The sequence below is a fragment of the Mytilus edulis genome, chromosome 11 (genome assembly GCF_963676685.1).
Source record: "Mytilus edulis chromosome 11, xbMytEdul2.2, whole genome shotgun sequence".
Lineage (NCBI taxonomy): Eukaryota > Metazoa > Mollusca > Bivalvia > Mytilida > Mytilidae > Mytilus > Mytilus edulis.
In genome coordinates this window covers 82,980,350-83,000,841 of record NC_092354.1, presented here as the reverse complement: position 1 = coordinate 83,000,841, position 20,492 = coordinate 82,980,350, and the positions used below count along the sequence as shown (strand labels likewise).

The following is a 20,492-nucleotide window of genomic DNA, read 5'->3' as shown; positions in this document are numbered from 1 at the left end:
ATGTAATTGAACCACCTTTTAGTTCTAAAACTCTGGAAGAGACAGTTAGATTGAAAAATTCAGAAATTTTGTTAAATTTAGACTCAAAACTTTGATCGTAGAGAAGAAATACAAACTTTGGTATTTTCTTTTAAAAATCTTTTTCCAGATGTGCCAAACAAAACCACTGCTGTTTGTCATGATGTTAATGTTGCAGATGCTTCTTCAATTAAGCAACATCCTTACCGGCTCAATCCACTCAAACTTGAAGCTATGAGAAAAGAAATTAAATATATGCTTGACAATGATATAATTGAGCCGAGTAACAGTGAATGGAGCTCTCCTTGTCTCCTTGTGCCAAAACCAGATAAAACCTTTCGTTTCGTAACTGATTTCAGAAAAGTAACTTCAGTCTCAAAATCTGATTCCTTTCCGATTCCAAGGATAGACGATTGTATTGACAACATTGGTCAAGCAAAATTTGTGAGCAAATTTGATTTGTTGAAAGGTTCCATTGACACAGAGAGCTCGTGAAATATCAGCTTTTGTTACACCAGATGGCTTATTTCAATATACTAGTACTGTAATGCCATTTGGCATGAAAAGTGCACCAGCTACATTTCAAAGAATGGTCAATAATGTTATAAAAGATTTAAACTGTTGTTATGCTATATTGATGATCTAATTGTATGTAGTGATAGCTGGGAACAGCATTTAAGGTAGATGGGGTGTCTAAATTATAATCCATAGAATTTTTGAATAATTTGCCAAAATGTAGTTTATATTATGCTTTTTTGAAAAAAATAATAAAAAGAATGGGTCACCGGGCTTATTTTCACGCTACACGGTGTTTAAAATTGACAAATTTTGTATAGATTATGCATGGAAAACCCAATTTTCTGCAATAAAGCGTAATCTACACCATAGAATTTTGAGATAACATATGAGAAGATGGCTTTAATAGTATGCTTTCAGTTAAGAAAAAGAAACAATGGGGTCACCGGACCCGTTTTCTTGCTACATTATAAAATAGGTAAATGCCTAACACATTCTATAGTAAAAGTACCTTAATCTGAATTATCTGCCCTTGCATTTGAGTTGCCTCCCCTTATGTTGCAAAGTTGGAAAAAAATTGATTAAAACAAATTTTTTCCTGTTTTTTGTAAAATACAACCATAAATATAATAAAACATGTCATTTTCTATATCGAACTGGAAGTTCTTACACATGAATTACCTACTACTCTAAAAATTTGCACATTCTATTAAAGATTTAGACCTTGTTTTCTGGTATTTTCAAATCCAAGATGGAGGAACACACCCTATCTACCTTAACACATTTGTATGATACTTTTGATAGATTGTCACAATCAAATTTGACTATTAATCTTGGTAAAAGTGAATTTTGTCAGGCCACTGTTGATTATTTAGGGCATACAGTTGGCCAAGGTCAAGTGAGACCTATTATGGCTAAAGTGGAAGCCATTTCCAAATTTCCTCCTCCTACAAATAGAAAACAACTTATGAGATATTTAGGCATGCTTTTGTTCAAATTTTGCTACTGTGGTTCAACCATTGACTCATCTTTTACGAAAAGATTCTAAATTTATCTGGAGTGAAAATTGTCAAAACGCTTTTGAAAATAGCAAATCACTTTTAATTAATAGTCCAGTTCTGATTACTCCAGACTTTGAAAAACCATTTAAACTTGCCGTTGATGCAAGCGATGTAGGAATTGGAGCTGTTTTATATCAAGAGACAGATGATAATGTTGAGAAACCTATATCATATTTTTCCAAGAAATTAGATAAACATCAGAAAAATTATTCAACTATTGAAAAAGAGTGTTTTGCAATGTTGTCAGCACTTCAACATTTTGATGTATATTTGAATCCCACTGTATATCCTATTCTTGTTTGTACTGATCATAATCCTCTCACCTTCATACATAAAATGAGAAACAAGAATCAGAGGTTGACTAGGTGGAGTTTATTGTTACAGGAATATGATGTAATTGTAAAACATATTAAGGGTAAATATAATGTAATAGCAGATGCTTTATCAAGAGCTTATTAAAACACTTTGTATATACTATGTATTTTTATTCATGATAAGTTTTTGTTACTCTAAAACTTCTTTTAAGGGGGAGGTGTTATGATATTGTAATTATTGTATTTATTTATGTTGGCCTGATTTGTATTGTGTGGCCTGATAGTTGTTTACAGAATAATTTTAGAATTGTGCAGTTTAGAAATCTCTGGAACAATTACAGAATGATTGGAACTTTCCAGAATGATCCTAATAAAAGATGCGTTATATAAACTTCTACATTTTACTAGAAACTTCCATTGTAACTTTCTAGGATGTTCCAGTATAGATTGTTCTAGAATTTCCTTGACAATTATATATATACCGACACTAAAGTTAAACAGACACTCTTGGATTTGGACTTAGACATCGATAGACATTAATATTTATAGCATTTGGATTGACACTTTTATTCTGCAAACAACATCAAACTGGATTGTGACCGTAATATTCAGATTGGATTCCGAAAGATATCCGGATACAGATAAAGATAAAAGATTGGACTCATATTTTGACAGTAATATTTGTGTAATACTTCTTGTAAACTTTTGTATAATAAATATTGTTAAATTTTAGTATTGATTTGTGTCTTTTGTTGGCATCAATTTAAAGGTAATTTCTGGCCGTAACAGAAATTGGGGGCTCGTCCGGGATTAGTCTGTACTGTCGTACTGAAATGATTTATCACATGATCTCTTCATTTTTATAGTTGCATTGGGTCATTTACTGTATACTTGTGGACTATCCGTCACCCAGGGTATCATCAGCTCAGTATTGTTAGAATACTTATAAAATACAGAAATTACAAATTATTTAACAAAAAACAATTTGTGTTTATCTTTTAAAACAAAAAAGTTATGTCTTTCTTTCGAAAAGGACAACAAAACCAAATTTTGAGCAAATATACAAAATTTCGACCTCATTTAACTCAAAAAGTAGCACATGGAGGTATATTTTTTATTACATATTTGATTTAATCAGGTAAAAAATAGCCTATATGCAAATGTTCACCAACTTATAAATACGGGATCAAAACTGTATCGTATGCCCTTAAGAATTCCTGATGTAGCTGAAGCCAGATGCATGAAATGTATAACTTCTTATTACTTTTTTTAGCAGAATAAATGGAAGGTCAAGGTCATATAAAACCTGTAAGACTGACATGTTGTATTAGAAAAAAAGCCAAACCTCAAAAACTAAACTCTGAACACTGAACCATGAAAATGAGGTCAAAGTCAGATGGCACCTGCCAGTGGAACATGTACACCTTAAAATCTTACACCAAATAAAGTAGACCTATTTGATACAGTATGATTGCTGCACCTTGTGGAAAATATATGTGATAATCCTTGGAAGATTTAGATATCAAGTCAGTAACATAGCGTTTTGATTGCTTAACCCAAAATTGACGCAACCAAATTTCATACTTGATCTGGTTTTTGTGGTAATAAGCATTGTAAAGTCACTGAACCATGAAAATGAGTCCAAGGACAATGGACATGTGACATATGGAGACTTCATAATATAATGCATCTATATACAAAGTATGAAGCATCCATGTCATCCACAATCTAAAATTTAAGGCTTTTAATAAGTTAGCCACATGATCACTATCCCTATGTGCAAGCTCAACATAAACTGACCACCAAGAAACAGTTTTGAAAGTTGAATTGATCACAAATCAATCAATCAATCTAAGAAATAGAAAAGGGAGGTCTTTGATAAAAATAACAAGAATGATATCTTTATAAATTTTATTAATCATGATAATATGCAGTTAACAATGGTTTGGATAGGAATAATGAACGGTAGATGTACAAATCACACTTTATAATAATAATACCAGTTAGTTATCCTAGATAAACAGTTTAAAATACATTACCACCAACTGGCACATAATATATTGTTGACTAACTATACTATTACCAGCTGACTATAATGTAACATTTACCTGCCAACTCTCTTGTTTGTGTTGACTAACTATACTATTACCAGCTGACTATAATGTAACATTTACCTGCCAACTCTCTTGTTTGTGTTGACTAACTATACTATTACCAGCTGACAATAATGTAACATTTAGCTGCCAACTCTCTTGTTGGTGTTTTGAAGAAGAATAAGTAAACAAATCATATACTTAACTTGATAATAGAATTATGTCCCCCCTCCCCCCTGCCGCCCCTCCCCCCTTAGCTGTCATTTAGCATACCTGCCAACTCTCTTGTTGGTGTTTTGAAGAAGAATAAGTAAACAAATCATATACTTAACTTGATAATAGAATTATGCCCCCCCTGCCCCCCCTCCCCCCTCAGCTGACATTTAGCATACCTGCCAACTCTCTTGTTGGTGTTTTGAAGAATTAGTAAACAAATCATATACTTAACTTGACAATAGAATTATGTCCCCCTCCCCCACCGCCCCCCCCCCCCCCCTCAGCTGGCATAGTTTTGATGAAGAATAAGTAAACAAATCATATACTTAACTTGACAATAGAATTATGTCCCCCCTCAGCTGTCATAGTTTTGATGCTTTATACTTAACTTGATAATAGAATTATGTCCCCCCTCAGCTGTCACAGTTTTGATGCTTTTAAATGTGAATAGAAAATGAATACAAATGTTGTAATATTGTCAAAACTGATTGAATCCAAATGAAATTATGCCATTTTTTTTAGAAATTTAATGATTTTTTTCCCTATACATGACAAAGTCATTGGAAATCAGTAATTGCCCCCTAAAATGCACTTGATTTTCCTTCTTTTCCTTGCTATTTATTAACTGAGTACCATAATGTCCAACCACAGAGAAGGTTAACTGTAGGAAAATGGTAAACTCTGGAGTTTATTCCCCCCTACCTTTTCCAAAGAATATAAATATACTAACTGGTATCATATTATAAAGTGAAACAATAAAACTTTATCTTCTTTGTATAAAACTCTATTTACAATGTTATATTACTAATATAATATCACTTAAATGTAAAACTTGTAAGAAATATAAACTTTTGTATAAAGCACAACCATGGTAACAACAGAATAACAACCAATCAAAATTCATTTTAGATTTTGTTCATAATGGCAGACATATGTTGCTAAGGAATACAATACAACCTAGAATAATTATTTTGATAATAATATGTATACATAACTTATCCTAAAATTAGTACTGTATTTTTTTTCAAAGAAGAAATTATTATGGCAATACATCGATAAAACCATTGGAATCTAAATATCTGACAAAAATTGAAAATAAAGAGGAGGAAACATCCGTAAATCACTCATTTATTCATAAATCTTGCTTAATATTATTATTTTAGCAATGAATACAGATATTTCCATCCATAATTTATAAAATGAAAAGTTGAACTTTTCAATAACACATTCAACACAAAGATATCCCAGTAATAAGATATTTGAAAATAAAAACAATTTTAAAAATTTACAATTTAAAATATGTTCTATGTACACTGTATGTATCTACCATTCTTAATGCAACTTATACACAGCAGTCTACGTTAATACTTTGGCACAAACAAATAAATCACATTCTTAATTCAGAAATTTCTGTGATGTTTTTATTAATGTTAAAATTGGAACAGATTAGGTATTGCATTTTTTTTCAAATAACATAGTTGTACACTGTATATCAAGAAAACACAATCATTTATTTAAAAGATTAAAAAGAAATAAATCCCCCCTCCCCCATATAAAAATGGAACAAAAATAGTTTCTGAATTTACAAATTTTAAAATATCTCCCCACCTTAACTTCAGTGGTAGCATTATGGATACGAACAATGTTTTACACAAGGGCATTTGTTTCTTGTATATATAAAATCTAGTCTAACATTAAGTATTTTACAATCAGAATTGTAAACCGTGGCGGATTCCAGGACTTTAAATAAGGGGCTGCTGACTGACCTAAGGGAGGACCCTCCTCAGTCAAGCTTCATTGATTCCCTATATAATAAACAAAAATTTTCCCACAAAAGGGGAGGCCCGGGCCACTCCCTGGTTTCATCAATGGTAAAGCACTAAATGTGATCCTATATTTTCTGAAATTCTCAAAAAAGCCTATTGTGGTAGATATGGTTTTACTTTGTAGGAAAAAAATAAGTTAGAAAAGAATGTAATTTTTTTTAAATACTCAAATCCATGATTTATTAATCCTTTTTCCATTATTCCTGACAATATACAAAGATTTACAATATCATATGGGCAGAATGCCAACTAATAAGTAAAGGACATGTGTATATATGGAGAAATGAAGGGGGTGAGATTATCCAGGTTTTTATGTTTAGGACTTTTCCTTTAAAATGGAACAGAGAAGGGTAGGAAATGAGTTTCAGAATTTCTTCCAGATCAAGAGATTTTATTTCTGATATTTTGCATACATCATGTATTTTTTTCAAAAGTCAATGATTTGGATTTTAAACAAACTAATGCTCAAGTACTGGGTGTAAATTGCAGGATAAAAACAATATGTACATTGTCAGAAAATAAAATGTATATTTACTCGCTACAAAACAGGAAAAAAGCGCAGTGAACCTTACTTTTTGTCCTGTTTCTAAAGTTCTTTTCAATAAATTATATATTTCCGACAATGTACACATTTTGTATATATTCTGTACACCAAAAGAAAACCCTCGTCAAACTTCACTTTCTTCTATCCCTATTCTCATTATAATGGAATTGCCCTGAAAGAGATAAATCATCTAGCTATGGGTGTAAATATACTGTTCATATAAACTATAGAACTGAACTACTAAATGTATTGCTGCAAAATATGTATTTGTTCTTTAACTGAGTATTGTTGCTTTGATAATGAGGGGAAATAACTCCCAAAGTGAAAAAGGGAGATAACTCCCAAACTGAGAAAGGGAGATAACTCCCAAACTGAAAAAGGGAGATGACTCCCAAACTGAGTAAGGGAGATAACTCCCAACCCTTGAAATCATTTTACAATGAGTCAATATAACAATGCATGTAAAGGGGGTAGTGGTGTAATATAAAAAAAAAAAAAAACTCTGTGGACAATGATAGTCATATAAAAAAAAATAAACAAATATTAAACAAATCTCTTGATCAAATCTTTTGAAAAACACAATCAAGACATAAAATAATTTCTTGATCAAATCTTTTTATAAACACAACCAAGAAATAAAATAATGAAAACCAAACAATCTTCACAACCTCAAAAAAAAAAAAGTAACAATTCACTCACTTAAAGTAAGCTGTTTACAAATTGATATTCATTATCACATCTGTAAACAATTATAATGTGGTATAAAATCTTTTGACCTTAAATCTTATTACATACTGTAAATTCAGATATTATTGCTTACATTTATTATTGCGATTTTGTCATTTTAGACTAAAATGCGATTTCAATTTTTGCGATATTCAGAAAAATCCTGTTTGATTCAAATTAAGCATTTTTTCGCAATAATAAAACCATCGCAATAATTTCTAATTACATAATTAAGATTGTTGCACTCAAACTTCATTACACCATAAACATTGTTGAACCTAAATATCATTACACCATAAACATTGTTGAACCTAAATATCATTACAAAATAAACATTGTTGTACGTCAATTTAATTACAAAATAAACACTAGTTAACTTAAATTTCTTTATAAAATAAACCATGTTGACTATAAATTTCATTTACTAAACAATTTTCATCTCCTGAAAGTCTATAATAACATTTTGGCACTGTTGTTTGAAATGTGTATGTCATTACATACGATACAAGAAAACATTTAGATAATTATTTAGGTCTACTTCTGCAAGGTTGGCACTACACAATTAGGGAAGAAAAAAAACGATAAAAAATCTTAAAAAAAAGTTGATAAATTGTTTACACTTATTAAATATTTGTTACAATTAATACAGTTATGACATGTGAAATATACTCTCAAATAGAACCCTTGTAGCAATAAGATTCATTTGAAAACATAAAACTGTTGTGACACGAAGGTATTTTTTAGCTAAAATTATTTAAATGTATGATATCAATGTAGAAAATAATATACACAATACAACATTGACTAGGATCTGGTTTGTTCCTTTCCAGCTGCCTGACATCTTATAACAGTCCCTTCCTCATACAACAATTAGAGTGATTTTTTCTTTCTTACAAAACAATCATAGTGATCTCCCCTTACTCAGTCAACAATCAGATTTGTTTATCAATTATCTCCCGTTCCACATACAACAATCAGATTTCTTTTATGAGAGTGATCTCCCCTTCCTCAAAGAACAATCATAGTGATCTTCCCTTACTCATACAACAATCAGATTTGTTTATCAATTATCTCCCGTTCCACATGCAACAATCAAATTTAGTTTATGAGAGTGATCTCCCCTTCCTCATACAACAATCAGAATGATCTACCCTTACTCATTGAAAAAACTGATTTGTTTTAAAATAATCTCCCCTTCTGTATTCAACAATCAGATTTGATTTATAAGAATTATCTCCCCTTCCTTATTTTTCTTTATAAGAGTGCTTTCCCCTTCCTCATACACCAATCAGATTTGTTTAAAAGGAGCTATCTCCCTATTCCTGAATCTTAATTTTTAAAAAGTTCAGGTTTCCCTGCCTCAATCTAAATGTTTTATAAGAAAGGGACTGATATATACGCAGTTTGCATCATAATCTATTTATAGAAATCAGCTGTATTTTTCACTTTAAACAAAGCGTCTGTTCCTCCATTAATGATTGTCTTGTTCAGAAATGATCTACGAGTACCGAGACTTTACTTTTACCGACCCTTCCTTGTGTTACTCCTTCTGTACCAGCCAAGTTCATATTCTGCCACTGTGTTGGCTGACCTGTAAATAAAATCAAAGAGCTTGTTAGCACTGTGAACAAATGTTTCATTCTTTTGTTGGATAAACTGTAAAAAAAATGAAAGAGCTTGTAAGCACTGTGAGCAAAGTTTTCATTCTTTTGTTGGATGAACTGTAAAAAAATCAAAGAGCTTGCAAGCACTGTGAGCAAAGGTTTCATTCTTTTGTTGGATAACCTGTAAAAAAATCAAAGAGCTTGTAAGCACTGTGAGCAAAGGTTGCATACATTTGTTGGATGAACTGTAAAAAAATCAAAGAGCTTGTAAGCAAAGGTTGCATACATTTGATGGATGAACTGTAAAAAAATGAAAGAGCTTGTTAGCACTGTGGGCAAAGGTTTCATTCTTTTGTTGGCTGACCTGTAAAAAAAATATCAAAGAGCTTGTTAGCACTGTGGGCAAAAATTGCATACATTTGTTGGATGAACTGTAAAAAATCAAAGAGCTTGTTAGCACTGTGGGCAAAGATTGCATTCATGATTTGTTGCCTGACCTGTAAATAAAAATCAAAGAGCGTGTAAGCACTGTGGGCAAAGGTTTCATTCTTTTGTTGGATGACCTGTAAAAAAATCAAAGAGCTTGTAAGCACTGTGGGCAAAGATTGCATACATTTGTTGCCTGACCTGTAAAAAATTAAAGAGATTGTGAGCACTATGGACAAAGATTCCATACATGTGTTGGCTGACCTGTAAAAAAATCAAAGAGCTTGTAAGCACTGTGGGCAAAGATTGCATACATTTGTTGCCTGACCTGTAAAAAATCAAAGAGATTGTGAGCACTGTGGACAAAGATTCCATACATGTGTTGGCTGACCTGTAAAAAAATCAAAGAGCTTGTAAGCACTGTGGGCAAAGATTGCATACATTTGTTGCCTGACCTGTAAAAAATTAAAGAGATTGTGAGCACTATGGACAAAGATTCCATACATGTGTTGGCTGACCTGTAAAAAAAATCAAAGAGCTTGTAAGCACTGTGGGCAAAGATTGCATACATTTGTTGCCTGACCTGTAAAAAATCAAAGAGATTGTGAGCACTGTGGACAAAGATTCCATACATGTGTTGGCTGACCTGTAAAAAAATCAAAGAGCTTGTAAGCACTGTGGGCAAAGATTGCATACATTTGTTGCCTGACCTGTAGAAAATTAAAGAGCTTGTTAGCACTGTGGACAAAGATTCCATACATGTGTTGGCTGACCTGTAAAAAAAATCAAAGAGCTTGTAACCACTGTGGGCAAAGATTGCATACATGTGTTGGCTGAGCTGTAAAAAAAATCAAAGAGATTGTGAGCACTGTGGACAAAGATTCCATACATGTGTTGGCTGACCTGTAAAAAAAATCAAAGAGATTGTAAGCACTGTGGGCAGTGATTGCATTCATGATTTGTTGCCTGACCTGTAAAAAATACCTTTAAACTAATGATGTATACGCAGTATTTGAAATGACAAGAAAGAAAGAAAATTTGTGTTTTGTCTAATTTTTTTTTATTTCAGGGCAAAACATCGACAAATATTTCTAAATCAAAAGACAACCATGAAATTGGTTAAGTTTTATGATTTAATTGATTAAGTGGCTTTTAACATCACAGTAATATAAATAAGTTGATTTATCATTTCTGACACCGTATTAAGAATGAGACATTTAATAACAGCTGATCTTCAACTCCTTTTTTAAAATAATGTTACAAAGATGATGTGATGATGGAAAAGGTAAATCTATTGGAGAGTAGTTACTTATTGAGACTATAAGATGCCTTTATTACTCACAATTTGAGTGGTGACTCATCAAGTCACTATTTGGAAGTTGTTTCACATAAGGGAAAAGTTACTTACCTAAAGTATCAAATAGACTTATAGTGTGTTTCTCTATATTGTGACTTTTCACTTTTGTTTCAGGTTAGGGTGAAGGTTGGTACCTATTAAAACGTTTAAGTCCGCTGCCTTTGTTTGCACCTGTTCTAAATCAGGAGTTTGATGTTCAGTAGTTGCCTTTGTAAATGTTGTTTATAAGTGTTTTTAGTATTTTATATAGATTAGACCGTTGGTTTTTCCATTTAAATGGTTTAACACTACTCATTTTGGGGTGGGGGGCCTTTATAGCTTGCTGTTTGGTGTAGAAGCCTATAATGTTGTTTTTTTTACAAATTTTGGAAAGTTGTCTCATTAGAACTCATACCACATCTTCTTATTAAAAGCAATTTACCAGTCATATGGATAGACTAAGGCACAATGGGGGAGATGTTAACTCACTGAGGCACAGTAAGGGGGTAATTACTAACCTGAAGGAGAATCACTGGACTTTAAAGCAAATGACCAACTCTCTGGATTGACTGAGGCACAATGGGGGAGCTGTAATTCAACTGGTAGTAGAAATTTCAAACCATGAGGTCCACACATCACAAGGGGAGATAATAAGGTCTCACCTGCAAAAAAAAAAATATTTAAACTAAACATGAATTCATAACTTTGTGTGCACAAATAGAAAATTTTTACATCTTTCGCAGATTCTGAAAATAAAATTCTAAGCATAATCTTATGTTTTATGATTTGATTGGTACTGCTTAACACCTGTTTTTAATTTGTTGTCACCGACTTTTGTCAGTGACACTATCCAAATCATACTTGATCTGAGTTTTGTGATAAAAAGCATCGTGTATAAATTTCATAACATTCGGTTGAGGCAAACTTTAGTAATAGAACAGAACCGACAAATTTAGCATTTTTTTCATTTGTAAAGGGACAGAACTCTAAAACAGTAAAAAGTGATGCCACTAAATTTCGAACTTGATCTGTGTTTTGGGGTTTCAGGCATTGTGTATAAGATTGATAACATTTGGTTGAGGCAAACTTTAGGAATGAAAATTTTCGAAATTTTTCCATTTGTAAATGGACAGAACTCTAAATCGTTAAAAGCTATGCCAACTTTATTCAAACTTGAACTGATTTTTTTAGTAAAAAGTATTGTGTTTAAGTTTCAAAAGATGTAATTGAGGCAAATTTTAGAAAGAGAACATTGTAAAGGGGCAGAACTCTAAAACAGTAATCAGTGTTTTGTGGTTATAAGCATTGTGTCCTAACATTTAAATGTGTGGTTTGTCATTTTTACAAAATTAACAAAAATTTGTAATCTAACAAATGATAATGAATCAATGATAAGTCTTTGTTTTTTTCTCCCTATTTTGGGGGCAGTTACCTACCCTTTTCTTTATCTAATGGAGGAAGTATATTATTATCACGGCAGACTTTGAAGTAGATTTCCTGTTGTACTCCCTCTGGGATGGCACCGGCTGGAATGACGATACTGACCCCTGTCTCTGGAGATTCCAACACTCCTCCCTGATGGTCAAATGACCCCCTTGCCGTGGCAACCACTGTATGATTCTCATCCAGCTGATGGTCATTTTTAAATCTAAAAAAATAATTTTTCAAACAATGATCATAGAAAATACCCCTGCTCCCAAAACCCTCTCCCTAGCAATCCTTTGACCTGTACCAAATCTCAAATATCTGGCCATTGACATAGAAAAAGTAATCTTTCTATAAGAAAACATAGTTCAAACAATGCAATGATATACAAATGTTAATTTACACCACAAGTTACCAAACTTTCAGAGATTATTGTAAAGTTCTAATTTGAGAATAATACGACTGAATGAGTATCCCAATAATAAGAACCCATGCAGATTTTCATAATAATAAATTTGTGTTTTTTGTCCATTCTTCATAATTACAATAATTTCTAAAGTTACAGTACTTATTGAATAATAACTGTCCTTTGTAAAGACATTTGATACATTCAGATATCTAACAATAAGAAAATAAAATCAACTTTTTCAATCAATGCAACAAGAATTTCTTAACGATTAATCATACTATAATAATTCTAAATATTGAAATAAAAGTGCCTAAGGATGAACTTAGGTGAAATCAAAAAAATATCATGAATTTAAAATTGATATTATCAGAATTTAGTTAAGTTACAACATAAGCTAAAAATATTGATAGGCTATTGAGCTTCTTTTAGAAATATTTGATTTTTTTTTAAATGGTGGGAAAAAGGTGATTCTTGTCTTTTTCCTTATATTTGCATTGGTATTAGTCATTTAGTATTATTTAGGTATAAAATAAAATAAAATAAATCTTGAATCTGCTTAAATGGTTTTAAATGACCTTTTTTGATTTATTAAAGTCCTTTACGAAAAGAAAAATTGGTGTTATGGATCAAAATATTTTACTCTGTATCATAGGGAAAAAAAACAAGGATTTCAAACATCTGACACAAATTCCTAAACTTCACCTTAGTAATCCTTAAAACGCAACAATCACAATGTATCCTCAGATTATTTATATATGGCCAACACATCTCTCACTTCACTTTATAAGCAAAACTCTTTATCCCAAGCTGTTATGTTTTCAAAAATGAGAGAAGCAATTTGGATGTTTGATGACTATATACCAGATGTGAGAATATTTCATAAAACTAGTAAAAAAAACTCTGTTAAAGTTAATACAATAGCATTATACGTTTGCAATTGTTAAGTAGTTGTGTTTAATCTTAAAAATTGAATTCCAGTATTCTGCAGTCAAACATGTTTAAATACAAAGTAAAAGGCAGTGATTGAAAGAAAGATTTAATGTAATTCTGTTTACAGGGATTAGAATGCATGATCATAGTGGACTGTGGGTCCCATTGGAGTTTAATAGTAACGCTGTATCATAGAGGGTCTAATTTGGATAAAGCTGGATTGATTGATATTTTGCAAGCATAATGCATGAAAGTCAAATAATTATGCGTGAAAATAGAACCAGGTGCTCCCCAGGGCGCAGCTTTATACGACCCAAGTGGTCGAACCCTGAACAGTTGGGGCAAATTTGGTCACAATATTCAAGCTTGATGGCCCAAGACCACAATTAATGACCCCGCTTTTCGTTGTCCACGAATATAGTTCCTTTTAATTAGAGTGTATTTTTCCTTAATTTTTTTTCTTTCCTTTTCTCACTCATTCCTTAAATCCTTTTGGGTGGAAATGAAAGAAGAGAGGTCAAATAAATTTTTGGAGGTTGTATTTTAACTGATTTTGATATGGAATGAGTGATTAGGTCAAGTGCAAAAAGGTGATATTTACAGTTTTCGGAACATCTCTTGACTTGTCAATAGGGGTATGGATGTGTATTGGCTAAATTTGTAAAAGTGATTGCTTCAATCTTTCTGAATTTTGGATATATATTTGGACTAGGACAATACATTACACACACAAAAAATTGGACAAAAGTGCATGGTGCAATTTTTTTAATGATGCAAAAGGTTATAAAGAACTGATAGAGGAATTAATTGTGGTCTGTGGCCTGATACTGTCTGAATTTGGATTGTGATCAAATTTTTGACATAATATAGGTTTTTGTCACAAAATTAATGTGGTCAAAGATCTAACAAACCTATTGCAAAATACTGTGCAATTAAAGATTTCTTCTTGAAACTTTTCAAAATTAATAAATTTTGAAAAAAAATGAATCCCTTAAACAAAATGGTAAACAAAAAATCCCCCCTCCCCAACTTCTTGAAACCCTCTTGGAGTAATAACCCTTAAACTTAAACACAAGTTATTGCTATGATTGTTTGGAAACTAGAAACATGCTTCTTTTTGGCCCTTTTTTGGCCCCTAATTCCTTCATACTTTTTGCAATTAACACAAAACTTAATCCCAGTCTCCCCTTTGTTATATGGTACATTGTGGTACCATTTTAGAGAGATCCATACATTTACACACAAGTTATTGTCTGGAAACTAGAAAAATGCTTGTTTTGGCCCATTTTTGGCCCTTAATTCCTTAATCCCTTCAAATGAATCCAAACCTTCTACTTGTGGTTTTAAACATTGCGGTATAATTTCAGAGCAATTGAAATACTTGTACACAAGTCATTATCCTGAAACTAGAAAAATGCTTGTTTTGGGCCCCTTTTGGGCCCTTAATTACTAAACGGTTCTGACCATCATCCCCAAAATTGATCCTAACCTTCCTTTATAGGTGTTGAACCTTCTGAAAAAATTTCATAAAATTCTATTCCCTTAAACTAAAGTTATTATCCGGAAACCATGCAATGTGTCTTCAGACGACGACGCAGATGACAACGATATCATACCATTATACGATCCCAAAAAATATTTGGGATCGTATAAAAAGAAGTCGGGCAGGACACATGAAACAACCATTATCATTACAATGATAAGCAGGATACAGGAATCTGACAAAACGATAATTGGGATCTGTGATCAAAAACTTCCCAATTAGACCCCCCATTATAATAATGAATAGGATTTTTCTGACTCAGAAGGAAGTAGATCAAAAAAATTATCTCTGGAAAAGTTGGTGGATTTATTAAGACTGTTTAATGGAATGGAAGAAAGCTTGATTAAAATAATGAGAAGTGTATTTTATGCTGACCAAGATTCAAAGTCATAATCAAGGTTAATATAACACAACTGTAAATTCAGAAATTATTGCCATTTTTTATTATTGCAAAAAAATGCGACAGGATTATAATTGCAATAACATAAACTTGCATTTTAAAAATTTTATTTCAGTTAAACAGGATTTTTCTCAATATTGTATAAATTAAAATTGCATTTTTAGTCTAAAATGAAAAAATAATAAATACAGGCAATAATTTGTGAAATAACAGTAAACAGATTCTCAAGAAGTGGAAAACATAGTTCAAAGGTATATTGGACAAAGGAGAGGGATAATAATAACTTGTAATGATGGAAACAATTGACTAAAAAAGGGGGATAGGACAGTTATGGATTAAAAAAGGTGGATGGGAAATTATAACTTGCTTTTGTGGATTGGACTACTAGACTTAGATATCTGTACCAAAATTGACATCAAAATTTCAAAGCATCATGACTTTGTTGATGATCTGAAATCTTCTATCTTTTTTTCTTCGAAAAGTTAATTTTTGCTTATAATAATGAAGATGATTGCTTATTTTGGCAGAATACAGTCATAATACAATGTTTGAAGCCAGCAGCAAACTTCTAAAATTAAAATTTCTGATTATTTCATCACAAGCCAAACATTACATGCACAAACATTCTGCAACTCAGACATAACATCTTCAGTTGCTGGGTTCTTACCCACTGATAACAGTTTCAGACTGAGGCTCATTCTCAGGGGGAGGAGTTTCAGCCTTGTCACATGACTCAACAGGAAGTTGCAATGCATTTTGGTTAGTAGTAGTAGTGCCTTCACCCGAAGATATAGGTTCAGAGCTATACAGACAGAAAATACAGTATAAAACATTTAAAATAATTTATAGAAAATGTCAGATGGAAATCTGTCCATTTAAACATTTTATTCTGCTAGTGTGTTTAAAATATTATACTTTAGATTTTACCAAGTGACCTGTTTATACAATGAAGGCATACAAACAAGTATTTAAATAAAAAATTGTCACCAAAATTTGAATTCCATCCAACAATATCCCGATAAAATGCAAAGTCAGAAAAAAACAATGCTTACTAAATCTACTAGCAAACCTATTTTTTTTTTATATTAAACAAAAAATAACACATTGAGTACTTTCCATAAACAATAGTGATCCTTTGAAGGAGGGAATTCCTTATACAGATACAGAAGCACCATGAGTCTAAGGTGTTTATATCCTAGGCATAGTAAGGACTGTAAAAAATGTCCTTGACCTAAAACTTTGTTCATTTTACCATTACATGAATTTTCATTTTTTTTTAAATATCCTTTTTTATTGTAAAACAAGACATAACATTCAATTCTATGACAATATAAGATATATTTATGATTTAACCACTTTTTGGTTGGTATACTTTGTTTTATTAATGATTTTTCATTCACTCTACATGCTTGTGATGGAAAATTATCATCAGAAACTAAGAGCACACATGGTGTTGTTAATGTGAACAAAGTCAGAGGCAAAATAACGAAAAACATATCATCAAACTCCAGAATTGTATACTGCCATCCACAGACAAATAGATAAAGAAAGTAATTACTCTGTCTCTTAATATAGATAATTAGACATTCACTGTAAAAAAACCATTCCAAAGCAGTCATATAGTTTAAACATTTTTCTTAATTTGGCCTACAATGAAGCAAGGTTTGAAATAAAAAGAAGAAATAAAGAAAACCTTGTATCCAAAATTACCTTGGCCTTTTGGTTATAAATTTACTAAAACAGAATTAAAGAAAAATTTGGAAACTTTAGCAAATATCCACGCACAAGGAGCTACAATGATATTCACACCCTATCTTTATTTCAACTTACACTTTATTTTATTTTCATGTTTTTTTTTCTGTTTTGCATTGTTAGATTGCTACCTCAATGACATTGACTAACATTTATACTAAGCCACAATTACAAAACTTAGATTGTTTAACCTTTCACAAAACTTTGTATTGACATATGTTGTACATTTTAGTTTCTTTCATTTGTACATTCTATAAAAAAATTGTTTTCCTCAACATGAAGAAGGATCACGGATCATTAGAATGTATATTAATAACTATTTGTGTATTCCCTCAATAATGCAGTGATATCATGTTTACATATACATCTTTATTTGTATACCCTGAATATTTACCTGTAATTTTTCATGGGTCCGTTTGTTGACACAACAGGACTATGGGGAGAGTCTGATTTACCAAACGTTGATAACTGTGGTTTTCTGTAAGCTTCAAAAGCACTACCTCTGTCATCGCTGTCATTAGCATCTTGAGATCCTCCCCTATAAAGTAACATTTATATACTCTTGAGATCCTCCCCTATAAAGTAACATTTATATACTCTTGAGATCCTCCCCTATAAAGTAACATTTATATACTCTTGAGATTCTCCCCTATAAAGCAAAATTTATATACTCTTAAGATGCTCCCTCATAAAGTAACATTTATGTACTCTTGAGATCCTCCCCTATAACATGTATTAAGTAACTATTTATATACTCTTGAAATGCTTCCCTACAAAGTTACATTTTAATACTCATATTTTAAAACCATATATCCCCAAGTGGGAGTGCTCCGTAATATAACGGAGGAATCTACCTGAACAGAACAGAACTCATGAGATGCTCCCTCATAAAGACATTTATATACTCTTGAGATGCTACCCTATAAAGTAATTGTCACATGTATGTGCTCTTGATATCTCCCCCATAAAGTAACATTTATATACTCTTGAGATGCTTCCCTATACAGTAATTGGTATATACTCTTGAGATGCTCCCCTATAAAGTAATTGCTATATACTCTTGAGGTGCTCCCGTATAAAGTTGAAAGTATATACTCCTAATATGCTCCCCTATAAAGAAATTGGTATATACCCATGATACCCTTGAGATGCTCCCCTATAAAGTAAATGAAATATACTCTTGATATGCTCCCCTATAAAGTAAATGAAATATACTCTTGATATGCTCCCCTTTAAAGTTGAATGTATATACTCTTGAGAGTCTCCCCTATAAAGTAACATGTATATACTCTTGAGAGTCTCCCCTATAAAGTAACATGTATATACTCTTGAGAGTCTCCCCTATAAAGTAACATGTATATATTCATTGAGATCCTCCCCAATAAAGTATCATTTCACTCCTTTTGAGATGCTTCCCTTTGAGTTAGTTGTATACATGCTCTGAGAATACCAACTTTGACTTATTAAACCAGATATGCTCTGATCCAGATTGCCTGCGACTATAAAATAAATACCACAGAGACTCAAGTTCAGATATAGACATCAGCATCAGTAAATAAGGGCAAGCATTTATTATTCCAAATGTTGAACAGACACAATTTTGTGTTTCTTTGTTACATATGTTTAACACACTATTGTTTGTATAACCCATTTTTTTAACTTTTAATCTATTATGTCTGTTAACTTTGTTCTGTTCACACATCATTGTCAATATTATGGAATTTTATGTGACTGTAACACAAGTGACAGGTTTAGTTTGCTATAAAACCAGGTTTTATTCATCATTTTCTACATCAGAAAATACCAGTCCCCAGTCAAGAATATGACAGTTATTATCCATTCGTTTGATGTGTTTAAGCTTTTGATTTTGCCGTTTGAAAAAGAACTTTTCTTTTTGAATTTTTCTCAGACTTTTGTTATTTTTGTGGTTTTACTTGTCGGATGAGTTTCACTGACAATGTACACAGACAGACAGACCAGGGTGATTCCTTTAAACCCCAAATCTTTGTTTAGTGTGTAAATTGATTTAGTCATTTGCGACAAAAAAATGTGATTTTAATTTTTGAGATATTGAAAAAAATCATGTTTAAATCATATAAAGAATTTCAAAATGCGAGTTGAAATTATTGCGATGATAACCCTGTTGGATTTTTTCGCAATAATAAATAACAATAATAAAAACATCGCAACAATTTCTGAATTTACGTTAGATTGTAAGTGATTTTACTGTTATGTTTGTTGATATTTACTATAATATTCTATCAGTCTGATTACTGTACTGTTAAAATACAAAGGTTATGCCTATCTTTTACCTACACCCAGCATCATGCAGTCATGCAGCAAATTTATAACTTCTCATTTACCAAATTTCCACTGCCAATCTGTCATGCAGAACAATTTCTTTTCTTTTTTTTTAATATGCTATAACTGTAATGCATTCTTTCTAGTGTGCATGCACATTCTATGTGTGGTATGTACAATAAATGTGTAAAACCATGTGATACCAGCCAAACCCATGTGACACCAACCAAAACCATGTGACACCAGCCCAAACCATGTGACACCAACCAAAACCATGTGACACCAGCCCAAATTCCAAAGCATCTAATAAACTGAGACCAGTTCTTGTTGGGAGAATTTGTCACAGCCAAAAAATGTATCTAAACACTGTTTGTTTGTATATCATGTTAGTAGAAATGCAACACGATGGGGAATAGATTATATCATTCTGTTTACAAAGAGAATAAAGGATTGGTTTCTATTGTTTTGAAAATGTATCAATCATTCATGTTTGTTTTGAGACACTTGTTATTGAAGATCGTCTTGGTATGTTGCTCTCTATATATCTTTTGGTTTAGTCACAGGGTTTCTTAATATTCAGTGTCTGTTAAATCCATAAATCTTTTCTGGGACTATAATACTGAACGGTGAAAAAGTTTGTAAGACAGACAAAAGTCTTTGGTTATCTGTTGTGGCATCATTATAATGATGAAGGTTTATTTTAATGGTTTCAGAACAAAATTACCATTTTCTATTAAAATTGAAAATTTACCATTTTCTATTAAAATTGAAAATTTACCATTTTCTATTAAAATTGAAAATAAAAATTTATCTAATTAGATTCCATTTTTGGATTTTTTTCAAGACATTTTTAGATTAAGATAACTCTTGCATTCAGACCAGATTGACACAGAAAGTGTTGCATTTCTTCAAACTTTTAGTATACATGTAATTTTGTTAATACTGTGCATTCATCTTCATTCACAGGATATTAATTTTCATGAATTATGTTACTGAAAGGTGACCAATGAATTAAATTTTTCAGAAACTGAAAACAAATTTTCTGTAGACTT

The 20,492-nt window shown here is 31.7% G+C and overlaps 1 protein-coding gene and 1 long non-coding RNA gene across 20 annotated transcripts in view; both read right to left on the bottom strand.

Moving 5' to 3' along the window:
* Window positions 1-3,806: 3,806 nt before the first annotated feature.
* On the bottom strand, window positions 3,807-4,461 carry LOC139496445 (uncharacterized). Its single transcript, XR_011657661.1, has 2 exons — window positions 4,276-4,461; window positions 3,807-4,017 (listed from the first exon to the last, which is right to left on the bottom strand). It is a non-coding gene; the product is annotated as an uncharacterized lncRNA (long non-coding RNA).
* Window positions 4,462-4,823: 362 nt separating this feature from the next.
* LOC139496443 (tight junction protein 1-like) overlaps window positions 4,824-20,492 on the bottom strand; it is a 100,174-nt gene continuing 84,505 nt past the window's right edge. For 15 of the 19 annotated variants that reach the window (XM_071285038.1, XM_071285045.1, XM_071285052.1 and 12 more), the window contains 5 exons: window positions 17,534-17,677; window positions 16,055-16,189; window positions 12,117-12,328; window positions 11,199-11,342; window positions 4,824-8,905 (listed from right to left, as the gene is read on the bottom strand). In XM_071285038.1, the coding sequence (XP_071141139.1) occupies window positions 8,802-8,905; window positions 11,199-11,342; window positions 12,117-12,328; window positions 16,055-16,189; window positions 17,534-17,677 (739 nt within the window). In that variant the 3' untranslated portion in view covers window positions 4,824-8,801. Of the gene's footprint in view, window positions 8,906-11,198; window positions 11,343-12,116; window positions 12,329-16,054; window positions 16,190-17,097; window positions 17,122-17,533; window positions 17,678-17,810; window positions 17,863-20,492 lie in introns of those variants that run through there. The other 4 variants (XM_071285042.1, XM_071285049.1, XM_071285041.1 and 1 more) reach the window with 3 other exon arrangements.